The 21,403-nt window shown below is 36.9% G+C and overlaps 2 protein-coding genes and 1 long non-coding RNA gene across 5 annotated transcripts; 1 reads left to right on the top strand and 2 right to left on the bottom strand.

Annotated features, from left to right (window-relative positions):
- Positions 1-1,576: 1,576 nt before the first annotated feature.
- LOC144566688 (zinc finger protein ZAT5-like) lies at positions 1,577-2,598 on the bottom strand. The gene has a single exon (XM_078316713.1). It carries the CDS (start codon positions 2,512-2,514, stop codon positions 1,630-1,632), a length of 885 nt encoding a protein of 294 aa, XP_078172839.1. The 5' UTR covers positions 2,515-2,598; the 3' UTR covers positions 1,577-1,629.
- Positions 2,599-12,221: 9,623 nt separating this feature from the next.
- Positions 12,222-21,052, top strand: TNO1 (TGN-related, localized SYP41 interacting protein). Of its 3 annotated transcripts, none has more exons than XM_078315900.1 (8): positions 12,222-12,536; positions 13,466-13,666; positions 14,142-17,768; positions 18,378-18,912; positions 19,203-19,783; positions 20,120-20,255; positions 20,516-20,597; positions 20,710-21,052. In XM_078315900.1, the coding sequence occupies exons 1-8, from the start codon at positions 12,393-12,395 to the stop codon at positions 20,813-20,815; spliced, it is 5,412 nt and encodes a 1,803-aa protein (XP_078172026.1). In that variant the 5' UTR covers positions 12,222-12,392; the 3' UTR covers positions 20,816-21,052. The 3 variants fall into 3 exon arrangements, with proteins under 3 accessions (XP_078172026.1, XP_078172025.1, XP_078172024.1); XM_078315899.1 differs by having other exon boundaries at positions 12,234-12,536; positions 13,388-13,666; positions 19,227-19,783; XM_078315898.1 differs by having other exon boundaries at positions 12,235-12,536; positions 13,388-13,666.
- Positions 20,705-21,208, bottom strand: LOC144566044 (uncharacterized). Its single transcript, XR_013515107.1, has 2 exons — positions 21,096-21,208; positions 20,705-21,064 (listed from the first exon to the last, which is right to left on the bottom strand). It is a non-coding gene; the product is annotated as an uncharacterized LOC144566044 (long non-coding RNA).
- Between the last annotated feature and the right edge of the window lie 195 nt (positions 21,209-21,403).

The following is a 21,403-nucleotide window of genomic DNA, read 5'->3' as shown; positions in this document are numbered from 1 at the left end:
TTAAAAATAATTAGCAAATCAATAATGATGAGGTCAAAAAAAAAAAAAAAAAAGACTAAACAAAATGATACACATTTATTAGAGTCCACTGTCCAGCTTATTGAATCGGTGTGCATTAGGGCCCAGTTTACACTGAATCAAGATTTAGTCTATCCTGGTTTTTAATATGTGGTCCATATATATTTCCGTTTCATCAAATATAGAACCCAATTCCTACCTCCAAGGTAGGGAAAAACCTTTTTCATCAAAGGACCAATTTTCTTCCTCCTTAGAAACAGGGCAAAAAAAAAAAAAAAAAAAAAAGGTAGAAAAGCGATTTCCCCTACAGTGCATTTTCAAGTTTCAACCGTTGGACTATCATAATAAAGACGACCGCGATTGTTTTATCTCTAGCCTATTGCTTTAATAAATTATATGGCAACAAATGTTCATTTAATTTCAAGTAAGAACAAATCTGAAAGCAAAATTGTATACACTGCCTAAGAGCCCATAATCACCAAATCGCTGATGTGGTATTAAAATGCAATTAAAACTCCTTTCAGCGATGCAGCGGCAGTGAAATTGAAATCTCAGAAATTTCAATTTCTTCTTTTGACAGCTGTTTAATTACAGCGGTTTGCAATTGCAAGTCAATTTCACCAATAGAGATGTTGCGTTGAATTACCATAAGCTTCATTCCAGAAGTTGATGAGGCTGAAATAGATTTATCTTAGCGGCAATATATTGCCGCCAACCTTCAAAAAATAAAGAAAGAGATAGATTTATCTTACATAGGCGTATTTGTCTTTATTAAGACAAACACATCTAGCTACAAGAATAAGACAGTATCCGCAAGAGTATACCGAGTACCGACATAAAGATATTTTTTCTATAAGCGATGGTAACATCAACGACAGTATCCCTCGCAGTTACTACTTATAAGTAGTAACCGCTTTGCTGCTATTAACATCACTAAACAATTAAGCATCTTTGTCTGGCTAATAACTAACACTAGCTCACGTGACTCTGCATTTGTAAATTGCATGGCACATTATTACATAGGCTGGAAAAAAAAAATGGGTGACTGTTGACGGCATCTAATTTATAGAGTTTCAAAGGACTTGCTACTATATAAAAAAGAATGAAAAGGTTATGATTAGTTATATCAATCACACCAAGTATATCATTTCCGAAGTGTTTCTTTTAAAGAATTAAATAATACAAAAATGTTTTATACATATATATATCCAGACAGTACTTTGTTTAAAGTTAAAAAAAAGTAATAGTACAACGATATGAACATGAGCTTGGTGAACTAACTGGTTAATGGTGAAAAGCTCTAAGAGAAAAAATTAGTAGGGTATGCATCTTCTCAATACTCATCGATATTAGGGTGGGCCTCTTCAAAATTTTGTACACCAGTCGGTGTGAAAATAAAACGTCGAAAAAAATATGTATTTACAACTACAAGAATCTGTCACTGTTCGTGAGAGTAAAAGTGTCTTTTACTGTTAGTATCATTGCGGATACTAATAGTGATGCCCTCGAGAATAACAATTTATGTTGGCTTATCCTCGGCAATAGCCATTTTTTACCTTCGCGGATAGTGCCAGATTCTTGTAGTTAATTGCCTCATCTCTCCTGCTACCATCAAAATCGAAAATCCACCTCTGGCAAGAGCAACGGAGTAGTTGTTCGTTTTTCCTCGATAGGTGCCGGAAGGTTCAAATCAAGAGCCAATGGACTGGATTGATTTTCCTTCAATGTCTCGTCTTCTTGCTTTACTTCTACATTTACTTCCATATCTAGTGCAACCACGTCAGATGATGCTGCTTCAGGGGCCATGGCTGGATTTCGATGCCGTCTCATGTGACCACCGAGTGCTTGTCCAGAGGGAAACACCAAGCTACATATGGTACATTGATGAGGTCTTGACTTGATGGTAGGCATAGGAAAGGAATTTATGCTCAGCTTCAGCATGTCTTCTTTCTCATCCTCGACAACTTCTTTAATTTCAAGCATACTAGTCTTGCCACTATACTCATTTTTGGGTTGAGTTAACCGCGACTTCTTGTGGCTCGCACGGTGTCCACCAAGTGCTTGAAAGCTAAGGAAGTCTCTTCCACATGTGAAACACCGGTAAACAGGACGACCATCTGGACCAATAAATTTGCTCGTGTTGCTTTTAGACTTGGCCTCGGCCAATTGAACTGGAGGTGCCTTGTTAATTGGGATCACATGATGGGGCGATTCGTGACAATTGGAAAGTAAAAGAAGGTATGATGCCACTGCCTGTTCTTCCTCGGTATGCTCACATAATGATTCATGTGATGAGGGAGATGATGGGGGTGAGAAAGAATCAACAACTGGAGATGAGCAACCAACAAGCGGTGATGGAGAACCGTTAGCTTGATAGCAAGATCCACTGACTTGAAGAGTAGGGGGAAAGGGAGATCTATAGCGCTTTGTGCGTCTCCCTTTTGGTATCAATCTTGCCTTGCCTTCTTCTTCTCTTCCTTGCTCTCCATGTTCCATTTCACTATATTGTTTTTGCACAACATGGATATCTAACAAGATGGGTAGGGGATTGGGGTGGGGTGTGTTCTAACTTACAAACAGTGGCTGAAGTATTAGATAAGGAAAAAGAACACTATTTATAAAATAAATGAGAGGCACAAATAAAATCAAGGATAGTGGTAGAGAAATGCCTATTTTTAGAGTGTTTTTCGCTTGTTACTTAAGTTTGTTAAAGCTAAAGAAAGTTGGCTGGTTTTGCACAAAGTTAGGATTGTCATAGATAGCCAGAATACTACGTACCTAGGTGGTATGAGGTTGCATAGTAATTAGTAAGGGTTGGCTCGCTCCATCGTCTCTCTCACACACTAAAAATGGAGAAATAAAGTGACCACACATATAGAGGGTGCATGGAAGCAAGAGTGCACCAGATCATTGATGCTTGCAAATTTCAGATGTTATCCTAATAAACTATAATAGTTTGAGCTAGTCTGTTATAATAAATCTTCGTTTCTCAGTATGCGAAGTGAACGGGACAAGGTAAATTCGAGTTTGATGGGCTTTATATGCTTTTAACAGAGGATAAAATGAGTATTTTAAAATTTTAGAATGAGTTTTAATATAAAATACAATAAAATGGGTAAATTTGTGAGTTTTTGAAGTTTAGAAGGAGATATACGTAATTTTAAATCTTAGAAGGAAAATATGTAATTTTGAAGTTTTTGAGGGGTATACGTGAAATTCCCTCTAATAAAAATAAACACGGACCGGAGATTTAAAATTAACCGTGCATATTTAGATATCTTTCGTCTAACTTGATAATAAAAGATCACTTTTTGTTAAATATAGTCTAATTAGTTTAATAAAAGCAAGTTCTTTAGGCAGAATAGAAGTTGCGCTTTCCCACAATGATTACTGGAACAAAGCATGACAGTACAAGATTCCATAAAAAGTTGGGGTATCAGAATATCTCAATACTCATGCCGGGTATACTAAAAATATTTGACTACAAATTAAGAGGAAGGAAAGGGTGGAGGGGAATTTTTTAAGCAAACACCAACAATTTTAAAGCACGTTTAAAGCATGTTGTTTGCAACACCTTGTAAAATTACATTTATTTTTAGAATGTTCTCTACCACTTTTATTCCAAAATTTTCAATTATGAAGCAAGTTTTGACAGTCTAGCATCTCTGCTGTCTCCCCTTTCTGACCTCCCCTCCCTCCTCTACTCTCAATTAGAGCACGCAATAAAGTGTTTTATTATCAATGGGCTGCTAATTGGGCAGGTTTGTCCTTGAACAAATCGGGCTGAACAAAGTTTGGACGAGTTATAATACGAACAGGCTCAATGTTCAGTTTAGGTTCAATATATTTTTTTATGAGTGGATCAATCTGAATAGGACTTTGAACAAAGTTTGATTATGTTTATTCAGCAACTCATTTGCGAAGCCCGTTTGGACAGGTTTTGAGCAGCCCGTCTGTAGGTTTTGAACAGATTGATTTCACTCAAGACCCTTGCGATATCGCCTCTCACCTAGTCTAAAATCTCTCTTTCTCCCTTCGCCGCTAGTGTCCAACTCTCAGTCCGCCTCTCTCTCTCCAGGAGCGGATCTTAGTGTATCAAAAAGGTGGCTAAGCCACCTGTATGAGTTTAAAATTTTAGTTATATATATATTAAAATTTAATTAATTTTTTTTTTCAGAATATTCTATATAGTCTAGCCCCCCTCAATAATAATCAAATGTTTACTTGTAGTCTAGTGGTTTAAGCTATGTCTTGTAGAAGAGAGATCTTTGTTTAAATTTCACTCGTCATATTATGCATTTTAATTTTCAATCCCCTCCATCAAAGTTTTCTAGTTCCACCCCTGTTTCTCGCCAACACCACCTCTTCTCCATCGTGCCACATCTCCTCTGTCGTGCCGCCTTTGCTGCGTCTCTCAGTCGCTGCTTCTTTTCACACACTGCACATTGGTAGGTGTCTCTTCTTCTCTGTTATTCTTCAACAAACTATGGAAGGACAAGGCATGGAACAAAACATAGAGGATGCATGGCTCCTAGGTCGCAGAACATTACAGGGAAGGACAAGGCATCGATGGGACATGGCCTGGGCGGGAGGATGTTGAACTCTATGGAAAGAAAGGAATAAAATGATCTTCTCTGGGATGAGCAAGACAGTGAGAATATTAATAGATGAATCCACAACCGATTTACGAACTATTTATATAGATATAGGAGTGCTAGAGGATTGCTAGATCATGCGGGAGCGTACTGTATACTCCTTGTAGCATTATTTACTAAATAGCTTAGGGTACAAATAGATAAGGTGTATTGTAAATACTTTTTCATTTAATATATTTCGTTGCCGACAAATTGTCGATAACCTTCAAAAAAACAAACAAACTATGAAATAGATGAGATTGTTTTAACCTTTGTAAGCTTCGTTATTGATAACTGTTTATAACCTTGATCGGTGTCTCTTAATTGAGAATCACCTTTTTAGCGAGAACCATCTCTTTTCATCAGTCCCACATTTTCTTTACCATTTTTATTTATTTATTTTAATTTTGGGATTTACTATTTTGATTTTAATAGAAATAAAGTTGTTTTGTTTTGTTTTTGCACAAGTATTATGCTTATCAGGTGTTTGAGAAAATGTCTCTGTGAAAAGTAAATGAACAAGGAGTCTATTAATATTTTTCCATTTTGGTATGCGCCACTCGCTTCTTGGATTAATCTTGCATTACTCTTGAGTTTTTTCCATCAATTATCTATTACTTACTGTTACAAAATGAGTGATGTCGGTTGCAGTCATTAAAGTAAACTGAGAATAAAATTGTTCGTAATATTAAATTATGATTTCTGACTCTCAATCTGAGAATACTGAGATTTGGGTGAATTTGGTGACATATATATTTTTTCTTTTATTTACCATTGTATATATTTGTAGTTGTGTACTGCTTTACTTTGAAGAACCTAAGCCTTCTCATAGTCATTGAGCTCTACTTTCTTACATTATAATTTATTTTAAATTTTTGTAGGGGCTAGATGGTGGGATAATTGCTGGTTCAATTTATTTTAATTTATACAAATGCACAATTGTGTTTAATTGCTGGTTCAATTTAGTAAAATTAATATGTTTTTTTTTTTTAAATTTATTGCAGCAAAAATTTGTAGTGAAGTTGTCACTTCATCAGGCCACGGTCGGTACTAGCTATAAGATGTTCAATTAATGAATCCTCTTGACAGTTTTTACAAGTTCATACATATAAACTATCATAGATAAAGCTAAGCTGTCTTATAGACTAGTTGTGACTGTACATAAGTTTTATTTTGAAAATTTTTCGTATTTGTTATGTTAATCACAATAGATTAGTAGTGATTGTATACATTTTCTAATTTAAGGCTTCTTGTTCGGCCTTACTGAGTTAATATGAAAAGTTGTTCATAAGTTGTCCAAAAAGGAAACAAATCTGCTCGAATCCATGGGGATTTCAGGTCCTGAAATTTTCAATCCAACCATCTATATATTTCGTGATTTGTGCATAAAATTATGTCTACTTTGAGATTCGTGTATAAAAAAACTTAAATAGTTGGATTTGGAATTTCAGGGTTCCGTAGATTTCATTTCATCCAAAAAAAGGTCCGATTAGTTGTCCACGGTTCAGCCATGTTCACTGAACCGGGTCTGTTCTGAACAAGACTCAGTTGGGCTAAACATGGGCATCAAGAATTTTATTTCGGGTCGATCATGAACAAGGCCCGTTCCTTTCAATTTTGATCTGGACCGGTCATGAACAGAGCTTTTTGTTCATTAGCAGCCCTATTTAAATCATTTTCTTTTCTTGGACTTCAAATTCTTAATACTATTTAAGAGTCAAACTAGTGCATCAATACCAAAGTGTGGTGAAAATCTCAGATTGTCTCCAATTTGCTTGGTAAAATTTGGATGGAACAATTTCACTAAAAAATATACTAGTCTCAATTTGGGATATAAAACCTCTCAACACCTTAAATTCATTTGTCAAAATTTACAACAAAAATGGTACACGTAATATTTGGACCCTATTATGTGCTAATTAATAACCACGTCAGAACAATAGCATGTAAAGGAGAATAGAACATTGTTATGATAAAATCTAATTAAGAGAAAACAAAAACATCTTTTTGAGAAGAAAGCATTCTCTTTGCTGCAGCTGTACCAACAATCCTTTCAAGCTGCATAAGATGAAAATTAATAGTCGGATATGATTATGGTCCCAAATAATAGTCTGAAAATAACAATACCATTTTCTGGTACAACCTTAGATTCGCACGGATCAAGGTATTATTGGCATCACTCCACTGTTACTGTAGTCTTTTCATTCATACTTTAATTGTAACCTTTTAGTTAGCACAATTGAAATTGTGCGAAATTTGATTAGAATTGATGAATTAGAAATTTATTTGAGCCATTTGCACAACATATACGGGGCCATAGTAATAATCTGAAACGGAAGGACCGAAGGAGCGGATAAAACCAATTTGAATTGGAGCTACACTTGTGCAAATATCATTCTAAATCTTGTTTTTTTTTTTTTTTTTTTTTTTTTTTTTTTTTTTTTTTTTTTTTAATGCTTGATAGAGATTACCAAGTATGAATAATATAAATGTGTTTACATTACATTCCTACTCAAATATACACAAATATATGTTACTCTCTCGTAATTTCTGTACCCAACATAAATCTATAATCTGTTGCACTAGTTCTCCTACAAAACTGAAACTATAGTATCATTTTTTCAATAATCTTAAATGCGAGTAGTGCCGGAGACATTATCGAACCTCTAAAGATTCTCATTTCTTTGTTTACACACATGCCACAATACCAATATGAATTTTGTTGCCCATACCCACTTTACTCTTGCCCCTCCTGTACCTGTGCATGACGATAGAAGCCATGTTTGCACAAGAGAATCATCCCTCACCAAAATAGATTCTCCAATTCTAGTTGATGCACTCTAGAATAGCTAGAATAGCTACTATTTCAAAATAGTAGATGGAAATAGTGATTTTTGGAAGAGTGTGAAAATAGTCTTGATGTGGTGCTATTTGGAATAGCGAAAATGTTGTTTGGATTTAACATTTAGAATAGTAATGGAGGGATTGAACATTTGAAAGAACACCAATTACTATTCCGACTTTTTATAGGAAGAGCGGAACAACGCTATTCTCGCTGTTCCAAATAGCAATTGAGTATGTTTTGATGGATCGGAACAGCGCTATTCTCGCTATTCTCAGTACATCCAAACATCAATCATTCTGAATCTTGTCACTAGTTGAAGTTGCTCGTCTTTCTTTTTCCTTCTAAATTAGTATCGAAATTTGTCAATTTCAAATATTTGCTGAACAAAAAGCTTCTTGTGATATATGAACAGTATTCTTTCGTTGACGACGTACTTGTATATATTCTTCTTTTCTATCGCCTTTTGTACGTAATCTTTGTCATCGTTCAAAATCCTGACACAAATATTTATTCTGTAAATTGAGAAAACTTTACGGGTAATATTTCAAAATTACTCTTCGAAGAAAAAAAATGTTCTGATCGTATGATTTCATTTCAAATCATTCTTTTTTTTTTTTACTACATTGATATGAAATCTTGTTTCGATTAATTTAAGGCGTAGCTATTTTTGGACAGAAAATTTTATTTATAGGAAAATGAAAAAAGAAAAAAAAATTAAAAATAGAAAATGTTGTGTAGAAAATTCAAAAATGAGAAGGCACGAAGGAATCATGGCATCCCTGCAAGACACCATAAGACATCTCAAACCGGAATAAAAACAAAAATTAATAATAAATTACTCATAGGGCGCCATGACCCATCCAAACTGGAAAAAAGAAAAAAAAAAAAAAAACTTAGTCACCATGATCTATCCATACCTATGAATTTAATCCGAAATTTTTAAATATACCATACTCCAAAAAAAAGATAAACCAAACAATCACGATTTATGAAAAATTCGAATTTTGACACAGCCGCATCTAGGGGATGCAGCCAGGGCCACACCTACAGGATGTGGCCACCCCTTTTTTTCATTCAGATTGAACAGCCGCATGAAAACAAAAGGTGGCCGCATCCCCTAGATGCGGCCTGCAGAAAAGTGGCCGCATCTAGAGGATGCGGCTGTGTCAAAATTCGAAATTTTCAGGAAACGTGGTGGTTTGATTTATCTTTTTTGAGATTATGGTATATTTAAAAATTTCGGGAATTTAATTAAATAGATGATAGACATGATAAACATGATAAATTTCAGTAACACAAGTAAAGAAACTCATGAAGTAAAAACTTCGTGGATATAGATGGCTCATGGAGGCTCATTTTTTTTTTTCTTGGTTTGAGATGTGCAGGGATGCCATGATTCTTTCTTACCTTTTCATTTTTCAATTTTTCATGCAACATTTTTTTATTTTTTTTTCCTTTTTTCATTTTCCTATGAATAAAAATTTCGAATCTTTGGACATACTAATTGACATTTAATTTTGTGCGAACCTGTGCCACTGGAATTTTATCAATAAATGTAGTGCAATGGTACCGTAATCTCAGACTACCCCTTCAAACGGACATCCTCTCAAATATTGTAAAAGATTTCCTTCACTTTACGGTTTGAGATTAACTCTCAGTCGCTTTGAGATTCGAACACAGAGGTAGTATTATTGGGCTTTGTAATTCGTGCCAAGTTAAAAATAACGGTCCAGATCCAATAATTCTAAAAGATTCCTTTTTTTTTTGGTTAAAAGTCCGTAGGCAGGCATTGATTCAATTATTTACAAAGTAGCTATTACATAGGTTTCTTTTGTTTAAATTAAGAAACATTAAAACCTATATATTGAGCTACTTGTACAATCATTTAATTTGCTATGTCAGAAAATAAAAGATACGTGAAGTCAGAGAATGCGAATTGGTATATTCGCGCTCAAATAGCAAGTAGGTGGGCCTTCCGATTTTCTTCTCTGAGAATGTTGACACAGCAGTAATTTCTTCGAGTTGCATAGCTCGCGGACTACACCGCGTCAAGCCCTTCCTTAAGGACACTGCCCAGAGGAATTCACAGTCGAGAGGCACTGAATCAAACTGGGTCGGGACAGTCACCACTCAGAGAGGAAGAAGAGCACCACCCAGAGAGAAGGAAGAAGAAAAAAAGAGAGAAGGAAGGAGACAACTCGTCATCAGCAACAACCAAAAAGAACATACCTTATTCACATATAGATATAGTAGTAAATACGGGATGGAATGGATTCACAAACTCTCAGTTGAAGCCGAAGAGTCAAGATGAACGGAAAAGACAACAAATGGTGAAATCTTTAACGGAGTCATCCGCCCAATTGAGACAAAGCAAAACGAACTGAACAGACAAAGAGACTGAACAGACAAAGAGGGACAGATAAAGAGGCGGAGTAGAGCAACCGGTCACAAATCGACTCTCAAACCTCCTTTATTTTCACCTTCAAATAAACTTTTTTTTTTTTTTTTACGAGGAGCGGAGTTTGTGGAGTCCTGATTCTATATAATTCTAAAAGATTATCTATTACGGTACCGGAAGGATCTGAATTCCCTTCAAACACGTCAGATGTTACGAAATACAACTGCAAACTTAATATAGCAGCACGAATTTTCGTCATTATGCAAAAAGACACACGTTCATAACTGCGAGCTTAACCCAAGTTTTCGTCTATCCGCAAGAAAGTATACGTTTCAAGTCTATGAGGAATAACATCTAACAGCACCAAATACAGAGCCTTCGATAAAAGAAAATGTTACGAAAGTACGAAATCATAGGTAGCCGTTTCGAAGTCGCCGCCACAGAAAAACCGAGGCGGTCGAAATCCCAATTTTTTTTTTATTAATAGAATAAATAAATAAAAATATTGAAATAAGGATACATTTTATAAAATATTAATATATAAGATAATAAGAACAGCGGAATAATGAACTATTCCGTCCGCTATAGTATCCGTTTGTTTCATTATAAATCATTCAGAAAATAAAAAAATAAAAAATCTGTAACGGACATTGTAGCGGATAAGATAGACCGATTCTTTTTTTAGTTAGTACCTCGAAAATTAGAATTAATTACCACCCAATCAGTCATGTTTAAAATCATACCACCTACGCATATTTAGTTGGTGCATCAAATTGAAATGGTACGTAAATTGACGAGGCGCACTGAAGTTTTTTTTTTTCTTCTTCTGTTTTGCAATAAATTCATATACAATTCATTCATTTTTGGAAGTATGCACGATAGGGATTTTTTTCTTTTGTTCCGATTACCGAGGTGCATGTATTCACACCGAATTGTATATTTTTGTATGCATATATATTTCTCTTCTAACAATTCTTTAATGTGCATCATTATGAATGTCTCAAGGTGCATGTGTTCACCTCAATTACCATGGTGAACACATAATTCTTCCAAAAAATTCATTCATTTACACATATTTACACATGGTGTAAAGGACAGAGAGACATGTGATGTGCACTATTATTGAGGTTCATAATTCATTTATATAGTGAATTTATTACAAAATAGATAAAAAAAAATTTCGTGCGCATATCCAGTCAGCACACTGAATTGGCGCACATCCCGAGTCTGCGCACTAATCCAATTTGATACACCGACTAGATCCATGTTCGGTGATAGGTTTTAAATTACAACTTGAAAGATGGTAATTATTTAATTCTGATTTTATGAGGTTATAACTAAAATAATTTCGGTAAGATAGACATATCACGTTTTTGGTATATATCAATATTTCGTAATAATATACTATTATTTTGATATTCTTAACTTTTTTTTTCTATTAATAAAAAAATCGGTCCAAATCAGGAGTGCGTATCCTCTGAGATATCTCATATTTTGCGTGACCGACGTGTCCGGTGCCTATTCGGGGATACGGATACCGCAGGAGCCAGTATTATTTTAGCTTTGAGATTCGTGCAGAGCGTATTTTGAACGGTTGGGATTTTCCAAAAAGTCACGCAAAACATGAAATATCTCAGGGGATGTGAATTCCCAAATGAGACCAACCTCGTGGAATTCGTATCCTCTGAGATATCTCAAACTTTGCGTGAATTTATGGAAAATCCCAACCGTTTAAATACGTTCTGCACGAATCTCGAAGCTCACATAGTACTGACCCCCTACATCACCCCCGAATAGGCACCGGACACGTCGGTCACGCAAAAGTTGAGATATCTCAGAGGATACGCACTCAACCTCGTGTTGTCGGAAATAAATCTGCTGTGGTTCCAATGGAATAATAGGGTCCTTTAATTCCGATCCCAACCATTCAACTTCGATAAGATTAGTGTACAAAAAGTTTGTTAATTGAGATTCGCACATACAAAACTTTGAATGGTTATGATCGGAATAACAGGACCAAGTTATTCTATTGGAATCACAGCAGATTTATGACTTAAGTTGTCATGTCGCTACTCTCTCGCTATCTGTGTGATAATTTAATCTGAACGCGGCTCATTCCTCGATAGCATATCAACCGAACTAACTAGTGGGTCCCCGTGTAAAACTTGCTTATGTAATCATTTAAAAGGTATATCTCCCGCCTAAACGATACACACTGGTCGGGCTGTACACCGTCTCACAGACAGTGAAGTCGAGCAACTTAGGGTCCCACAAGTCATTTCCGGTTCATGAATTAACGCCCTTTTCGCTCGCAGGACCTTGCTTCTTTGGTCTATTCACTTCACATTGCAGCGCGAGCTAACCACGCCTTCTGCTATTGTTCTCTCTAAAATTGTGAAACGCGCTTTTTTCTCCATTTTTCTGACTGGAATTGGATCTCATTTTTATCGGATTCGCTAGATCCAGGCATTCCGGTTGGAGTCACAGGCTCGCTTCAATGTCGGATCACTCGGATTCGGATTCCTCGCCAAAAGGGTCCGATTCCAGTTCTGCTGTGGGAGATTACGAGAAGAAACACTCTTCCGACGAAAGCGCGAGTAGCGATGGAGTCCTTGTCGAACTACCAGCAAACCCTGATCAGGTTTTGAAATATAACTGAGTTCAGTTTTAGTTTTTGTAGATTAAACCGGAATTTAGTTTTCTGCCCCTTTAAAAAACGCAATTGCGGAGTCACCCTATAAAATGGTGAAATAACGGTTCTACAGCTCCAAAAATGGCAATTTTTATAACCTGGGATTAGTTTTCCCTTTCTCTCTCTTCCCCTTAAAAGTTCGGCTACATTGTCTCTTACATCTCTGGAGGACATTGTAATTACAATTTTAACCTACTTGATTTAAGAATAATACGCCAGAGATAATATTCTAAAATTGCATACAGACTGTTTTTCTAATTTTTCAACCAAACTATCTTTGCTATTCTCTTGAAAAGGCGAAAAACAAATAAGAAAATGGTTGCTGCAAGTTCCCAATGCATAGGTCGCCTTTATGAACATAGGAGAATGATCAGGTGAATAATTTATCCAAATTTATTTTGCGATGACCCTTTTTCTTACAGAATTTGTCTGGTCTTCAACCTTTTTTTCCAAAAAAAAAAAAAAATTTGAATTTCAGAAAGATCTATGAGATTTTTTCAGCTTGTATTGGATCTCTGAGATTCATGTGGATTCCTGTCAGACATTAATTTTCAAATAAGGAATGCCTTTTGCACCCAGAGTGTTACTCAGGGTTCGCATGCCAATAGGAATGCGACATGTCTCCACTAGGTCCAGAACAAGTTTTGTTTATGGTTTGCACTTATTCTTGGTAAAACTTGACCTTATCTGACCTACATGACCTGACCTCATCAATACCCCCCCAATTGAATTCCCGCAATCCCCTTGAAGTTATAAATCAAAGTTCATAACCTGGGGAGGGGGGTTGGGATTTTTGCCAGGACGAACCAGCACCAATAGGGTTAGGTTTGGACAACCCAGACAGTGGCATTCTTGTAAATATCGACGGGTCAACGCAGGACGACTCGCGGGAGGATATGTTTGAGGATGCAACTGATGAGCCGGCAACACCAGGTGACGCCATGGAGACGCCTAGAGGCCTTGAGGAATCCATGGCCATGATTGAGATAGGCGAGAGCTCGGCTAGGAGGGATGCTGAGGAGCTAGCCAGGATGCGGGCTCGGCTTGATGATTCCATAGCTGAATGTAAGAAGTACAGGGTAGGTTCTCTCTGATTCAATTTATTTTTTGTAGGTGTAGTTCTTTTTATTGAAAGATCTGAACTGTTAGGTGTAAAACCGGGGGATTATATTATTGAAGGTACTGAATATAATTTAATGTCGCAAAATAATTTAAATCATAAATTTTATTTTCTGGTTGAAGTTTACTTCTGTGACTCTGGTTGGGTTTCATTTCTAGCCTACCCCAACTTGTTTGGAATAAAGGCTTGGTCGTTGTTGGTTGAAGTTTACTTCGTGCATGGATTACTGTAATCTTCGCAAAAGAGAAAACTTAACAGGCCTTAGTTCTACCAGTACTAGTTGGTTCAGTTGTAAAAACTCTTTACTGCTAATAAAAAGAATTCTAAATCATATTATAGTGAAAAATTAAATATTGTATAGTTTAAAGAAAACAAGTTCACAATAGTGTATGTATTTAATTTACATGACTTACAGTTCCTTTCTTTCATTGCAGGAAGAAAGGGAACTGTTTGGGAGAGAAGTTGCTAGCCTGAGGCAAAAACTTTTAGACATTGCCGAGTGCGAGTCTTTGGCCACCTCGAGTGAAGAAGTCGACACCCCATTACCCACACCCTTACATGCCATGTTGGCTGATTGCTCCAAATATGCACTCCAATTTAAAAAGTCCTATGACAGACCTGATCTAAAAGACCTCCTCCTTACAAAGGAACAAGAGCTCGAGGATCTCAAAGTGAAAAATATCGAGTCAGTTGTGTCTCACGATGTCATCTTTTCTTACTTGGATACCCTGCATGACTTGTGGTCTGAAACCCTAAAGGAGAGATTATTACCTTCCCTTAATACCATAATTGGAGAAGAAGGGTCTACAGATGGCACAGACGACAATGCACTGTCTTTAGTGGAAAAAAAAACGTTGTCACTAGTTGAAATTCACAGACAGTTTATGTCTGAGATTGACCAGCTCAGGCAATGTTTGGCAGGGGTCATGCCTGAATGTGAGAACTTGGTGTCTGCTAGCTCAAATAGTGTTTTGACTGCCGCTATGAAAGGGTTAATTGAAGCCAAGAAAAGAGAAGCTGATGATATGGATGTGTTGAATAAACTAAAAATTGAAAATGAGGGGCTTCAAAATCAAATAGAGAAGCTGAAAGCAAGTTTGGGTACAGCAAGTGCTGAGATAAGCAAGGTAAAAGGGGAGCTTGAACAAGCAGAAAACAAGTATGTCGCAGTTAAAGAAAAACTTAGTATGGCTGTTACAAAAGGGAAGTCTCTGGTACAAACGCGTGACTCATTAAAACAGTCATTGGCTGAGAAAACTGGTGAGCTTGAGAAGTGCACAGCTGAGTTAAAAGAGAAATCAAATGCACTTCACTCAAGTGAAGTTAAAGTAGAGGAGTTCCAGAGGTTGTTGGATGAGAAAACAAGTGAATTTGAAAGTTGCAGGCAGCAGTTGCAAGCTAGTGAAGCTACATTGGAAGAGTTGCGGGGGTTGATTGCAGAAAAGTCTGGTGGGTTTGAGACTTGCTTGCAAGAGTTAAAAGTAAAATCTGATGAGCTGAGAGCTAGTGAACTTACAGCAGAGGACTTGCGGAGGTTGCTTGAAGAAAAGACAACTGGGTTTGAGGCTTGCATGCAAGAGTTGCAGGCAACTAAAATTACAGTAGAGGAATTACAAAGGTCATTGGAAGAGAAGAGTAGTGAGTTTGAAATTTGTGTGCGAGAGTTGAAAGAGAAGTTGCAGGAGTTGCACACGAGTGAAGTTAAGACGGGAGAGCTGCAGGAGTTACTAGAAGAGAAGACGAGAGGGTTTGAGAATTATGTAAAAGAAAATTCAACAGCTCTGCAAGATGTACAAGAGTTGTTAGAAGCAAAATCAAGTGAGCTTGAGCGTTGCATGCTTGAGTTGCAGCAGAAGTCAGATCTATTGCAAGCAGGTGAAGTGCAAGTAAAAGAGTTGGAGAAGGCAGTAGAAGAGAAGGTAGGTGAGCTCGAGAGGCTTTCGGTGGAGTCACAGCAGAAGATTGGTCATTCCCAAGCAACTGAAGGTACGGTAAAAGAGTTGTTGGAGTTACTTGAAGAGAAGAAAAGCGAGCTTGAGAGGCGCGAGCACGAGTTGCAAGAAAGTGAATATATGGCGCAAGAGTTGCAAAAGGGCCTAGAAGAGAAGAAATATGAACTTGATAGGTGTGTACTTCACTTACAACAGAAGTCAGACGTCTTGCAAGAAACTGAACTTATTGTAAAACAGCTGCAGCATTCTCTGAAAGAGAAGGCAGATGAGCTGGAGAAGTGCACTCATGACTTGCATACAAGTGAAGTTACAGTAAAAGAACTAGAGAAGTTACTAGAAGAGAAGGAACTTCGTTATCAAGAAACTGAAATAACAATAGCAGAGCTGAAGAAGTTACTAGAGGAGCAAAGAGGTGAGCTTGAGAAAAGCTTTAAGGAATCAAATGAAAGATCTATTGAACTCGAAACATTCAAGGCTGGTATGGGTGAGCTGAGTGACACACAAAGTACACTTGCTTCAATCCAGTTATCTCTCTCTCAAAAGGAAAACAAACTTCATGAAATAGAGACAGTTTTGGGTGAGTTCAGTTTCCCAGATGAATTGGGTTTGTCAGATGCTGTAGGAAAGGTGTGTTGGATAGGTGATCAAAAGAAATCTTTTGACAGTAAAGTAAAAGATGCTTTAGCTTCAGTTGCTTTTCCTGAAACAGTTTCATCTATTGAGATATATTCTCAAATTCATTGGTTGGTTGAGTCCTTGAACCAAGCTAGAGAAGATGCGAGAAAGTTGGAGGAGGAAAGTTCTCTTGTAAAATCACAATTAAATGTATTGGATGAGGAAATAAATCGTTTGACCGAGTCCCTATCAGAAGAGAAGAGTGGGAGAGATGTTTTAAGAAATGAGGTTGCCGAATTGTCGGCCAACTTGTCTGCGATTTCTTCTGAAAAAAGAAGATTGGTTGAGACTCTAGAGGAGGCCTTTCAGATCAAGTATGATTGTGAAAATCCTTCTACCGAGCTAGTTGTTGATAAGTTTATCAGTAGCATAAGAGAGACGGCTAAATTAGCTCTAATCGATAGTGCAAATCTGGAAAAGTTGCAAGCTTTGCTTTACGAAAGAGAGCAGGAGCTGAATTTGTGCAAGAAGCTTCTAGAAGAAGATGCGGCTGGCAAAACTGAGATAAAAACGCTAACTGAGGAGGTTGCAAGACTAAAAGATGAGAAGGCTTCTTTACAAAAGGAGCTTGAAAGGGTGGAAGAGAAAAATGCCTTGGTAAGAGAGAAGCTGTCTATGGCCGTGAAGAAAGGGAAGGGGTTAGTGGCAGAGAGGGAAGGATTTAAACAAGCCCTGGATGAGAAGAGTGCTGAAATTGAGGCTCTCAAAGCTGATCTTGAATCAAAGGATTCTATTGTTAAAAATCTAAGAGAGAAGATTGAGCGACTTTCTTCTCAGCTGACACGTGTCAATGAGCTTGAGTTGGAGGCTGTTTCCCTAAAAGAGAAGTTGGATGAGGCTAAGAACTCTATAGAAGAATCAGAGATTGCTAAAGCTCATCTTCTGAAAGAGCTGTCTGAAGCCACTTCAACCAGTCAGATGCTAGAGAACGAACTTGGCAAAGAGAAAGAGATAATTTCTACTATTATCAAGGAGAAAGAGGAGATTTTGTTTAAAAGGGACACTACTGAGCATGAGCTGGAGAAAGTAAAACAAGAAGCCTCTACCAGTGCTACTAAATTGACCGATGCTTTTGTCATGATAAAATCGTTAGAGGATGTGCTGTCTGAAGAAAAAAGGAATTCTTTGTCGTTAGATAGTGCAAAAATGGAAGCTGAGGCAAGGCATGAGAAAGAGATTACAGATTTGAGGTCAAAATTAGCTGATCGTGCAGAAGAATTGAAGGAAACTCGAGAGAGACTAGAAAGGAGCTTGTCAGAAAGAACTAGCGAGCTTGAGAAAATCAAAGAGGTAATGAAGGATGAGACTTTATTAACTATGGTGAAGGAGGAATTTAGGAGGAAGATTAATAGCTTAAGAGGCATGGGACTTTTGATGCATGATATGCACCAACAGTTTACTGCAAAGGGATATAGCATTGATCCTAGCATAGAGGTAATATTCTACTATTTCCTTTTTCTCATTATTTAAGTGTTGTTCCTCACAAATGGATAGTTTTGGGAGCTTGGAATTTCGCTTTGCTAGTGAGGAAAAGTTCTGTCCCCCTTCAGTGGAAAAAATCCAACATTTCTTTTGTTACTGCAATAACCCAAACTAGTAAAAATCTATGGTTGAAAATGGTTTGCTCAACAATTCTCCAGTAGCTCAATCAAGGGACTTGATGACTTGATTTAATTTATGTTCTGTATCCTATGTCTGAATATTTTTTGGCTTGATTTCAGTTGAATTTGTGCCATAATGCATGAAACAGATAAAGGGAAAAAAAGGCACAGTTGTCGGCACATGTAATGTTTGGGTTTCATATTTATCACAAAACATTTAGGGTTGCAAATAAGAGTCATAGTTCATTGGTTGAAAACCCTTTATACAATAGATGCAAGTTAAACTTGAATCAAAACAGAGACATGCTTCTTACCTTCGTTACTGTCAGGAATGTTAGAAAAGAAAAGGAAAGAAACTATAATGTCAAGAGAAGAAAAGAAAATATATGATAGGCTTGTAGATTCATGAATCTTGGACTATAATTTTCTCATTAAAATGCAGGTCTCGGGCTTTGCAAAATTCCTCTCTCTTCCAAGCTACGACAAGTTCATCAATGAAAGAAACGCCCGTAATAATTCAGCTAGAAGAAACCCTAGCGAGGTTAAGTCCGTCAGTTCAACGGCGGAAGGTTTAGTTGGCCGATCCGAGCACATAAGTGAGTACTTTAAAGACCTCTCTAGCTACATGGATGATCACATAACACTCATGTCCCAAGCACTGCAAGCCACAAGCGAAGAATTCTTTCACATGATGGATAGTGACGATAACCAAAAGCTTGAGTTGGAGAAATTGGAGGACCAATGCAAGGACCTAGAAGAGAAATTGAAGAAGGCTGAGTCAGGCTCTGAGAGGGCTTTGGAGGATCATCAGTTTTATGAAAAGAGAATTTCTACTTTGGAAAAGGATTATTGTAATTTAGAAGGGGTTTGCAATGAGATGAAGAGCAAGATTGAGGACTATCAGGCTAGAGAAAGCTTATTAAAAGTTAGAGAGGAAGAGCTTGCTTTGTTACAACAAGGCTCGACTAAAGACCGAGGTAAGTCACACCTGATAAGATTATACATTGATTATCATCTTATAAATTGCAGTTTAAAAATCAAATTATTTGGCGTTGTTTAAATTGTTTTCGGTAGTAATTGCTTATTTTTGGTTGAATTTAAAACACAGCATGCGTTGTTGACCAGATTGGTATACCAAACAGATTTTTGTCTGGTACTAATTAAGGCCAGTACTGATACATACAGTTTCACACCTAAACATTCTGGCTGTATCACAATAATCCTTAATTGAAGTCTTAATGCCATTGTTTTTTATACTTTATTTTAGAAATGTCCGGGTTATACTTCTCAGAGGATGAAATGGAAGCTCTTATTGACAAAGTGAATACACTAGAGATTTCCTATACCGAGCCACAATTAAGTGCTGTTGAGAAGCTGTTGTACATCCTAGATCAATTCAGTGAGCTTCAGGGGAGGGTCGATCTGGTGACTTACCATAATGAAGACTTGCAGTCAGCACTTTCATCTAGCACTACAGAGACAGACGACCTCAAGAGAGAATATGAGATTGTCCATTTGGGTTTGGAAAAGATTGTTCAAAGGTTGGTTCAACTGGGAGGAAACGATATTCCACCAGATCAGAAACAAGCAACAACAATGGCATTTTTGTCATTCTTGGAAAAAGCTGTGGTTTCTTTGGTACATGATTATGAGAATTCAAAATCAAAATTAATGGAGATGGAAGGAAAGCTTCAAACCCGGGAGAAGATGGTAAGCGAATTATCCAGTCGTGTTAAGATGCTAGAGGATTCGTATCAGTCCTGGGCTGCTCAAGCAGAGGTTGGTAGGGAAAGAAGCTTGGTTGACGCATCCTCATCTTCAAGACATTCTGATGAGATCGAAGATCTGGTATGTTTAAACTGCACCTTGGAGTTGCTTCCTTAGAACACTTTCATGTGTCCTCATTAAAATAAAAAAGTCATGGTCATGTATACCACTAAATTAAAAAAGGTTGTGTAGACCCACTGAGTAAAATTCTTACATCAAACTCTGCAAAGAGGAGAAACATGACATTTCCCAAATTTTTTGGGTTATGCATCAAAATTCTCAATTTGCAGGGATATTCATGCCAATTTGATGATGTTACGAGGTTGCACATGAAAGTGCCCCTTTCTTTTGTGACTTGTGCCTGCTAACCTAAATGTTGATGGCTTTTCGGGGAATTTCTGTTTGTCAATTTTACAGGGACCTATAGGTAAAGGTTCCATATCTTCGACTGCTGCCAGAATGACTACCAGGAAGGTCTCAAGTGACCATCTCATCCTTAATATGGATGCAGAAACAGAACAACTTGTTACTGCTCAAGAGAGTGAGGATAAAGGTATGATTTTTTTCCCCTTCTGCTAGAATAATTTTGATTCGTTTCCATAAAAAAGTAAACAAAATGTTGTAAATCAGCCCTCATTTTCTTGTTGATTACATTGGTGGTCCTTTCTTCTGTGGGGGATGGGTGGATGACGTTTGTTGTTTTCAAGGGGCATAGCAAAACATTTTGCAGCGGATACATAAAAGAAATTGACTTTTGTACAGGGAATCTGCTGCACTCCTAAGCTTTTAATTAAATTTTCTGTGTTTTTTCAGGCCATATATTCAAGTCATTGAATACATCTGGGTTGATCCCAGCACAAGGGAAATTTATTGCCGATAAGGTTGATAGTGCATGGTATGCTTCTCAAACTTCTTCAACCAGTTCACCAGATTTCTCAGTCCTTTATTTTCCTTTTCCTTTTCCTTTTGGTTTTTTTTTTTTACACTTTCATGTTATTTTTCTGCAGGGTATCGGGAGGCCGGGTACTGATGAGTCAGCCACGGGCGAGGCTAGGTGTGGTAGCTTATTGCCTCTTTTTACATCTATGGTTTTTGGGAAGTATAGTTTTATAATAATTGGTGTTACACATTAAAAGTTATTATAGATCACAATTGTACAATAGGTATGTATAATAATGGTTCCTTTTGTTATAGTTATCTTTTGGTATTGAAATTAGTCAAGAGTTCTTCAAATATTCTTTTAATTTTTATTTTTTTTGGATCTGTAACTTTTATATGGATCCAGAGATTTATTTAGATTCGATACAGAAGGGACGTAACATAAAAATTATGGGAGATATCTTCTTTTCTTACACCAGCTAGCTTGCATAATATTGATTTTGTAATCGAGTACTATTTGCGATCATGGGAACCACAGGTACGTTCTAGCACCGCATAACCTACATGTTTGCTGAAGCATGCAGTCGCAGCTGTTTTGTTGACATTAGATTAGCATGTACTCTTATTATTGCTCAAGGTTTTAGCTCTATACACATCATTGGTGCGAACATTTGACGTCCATATTGTTGTATGATATTAAACAGTATTGTAAAAAAAGTCCATTTAGGTCAATTAGTCATTGATGGTGATCAAACCGTCACAGATTATTCCGACTAATCAGCCAATTATTCTCAATTAATCACTTGACATTGACAGTACCCT

The sequence above is a fragment of the Carex rostrata genome, chromosome 15 (genome assembly GCF_964058835.1).
Source record: "Carex rostrata chromosome 15, lpCarRost1.2, whole genome shotgun sequence".
Taxonomy (NCBI): Eukaryota; Viridiplantae; Streptophyta; class Magnoliopsida; order Poales; family Cyperaceae; genus Carex; species Carex rostrata.
This window is presented reverse-complemented; position numbering and strand designations above follow the sequence as displayed.

Coding starts and splice junctions, on each gene's coding strand:
- LOC144566688 (XM_078316713.1), bottom strand. CDS start 2,514: ATGGAACATGGAGAGCAAGGAAGAGAAGAAGAAGGCAAGGCAAGATTG.
- TNO1 (XM_078315898.1), top strand. CDS start 12,393: ATGTCGGATCACTCGGATTCGGATTCCTCGCCAAAAGGGTCCGATTCC. Junction 17,769..18,377: donor GCATTGATCCTAGCATAGAG/GTAATATTCTAC, acceptor ATTAAAATGCAG/GTCTCGGGCTTTGCAAAATT. Junction 18,913..19,202: donor AGGCTCGACTAAAGACCGAG/GTAAGTCACACC, acceptor ACTTTATTTTAG/AAATGTCCGGGTTATACTTC.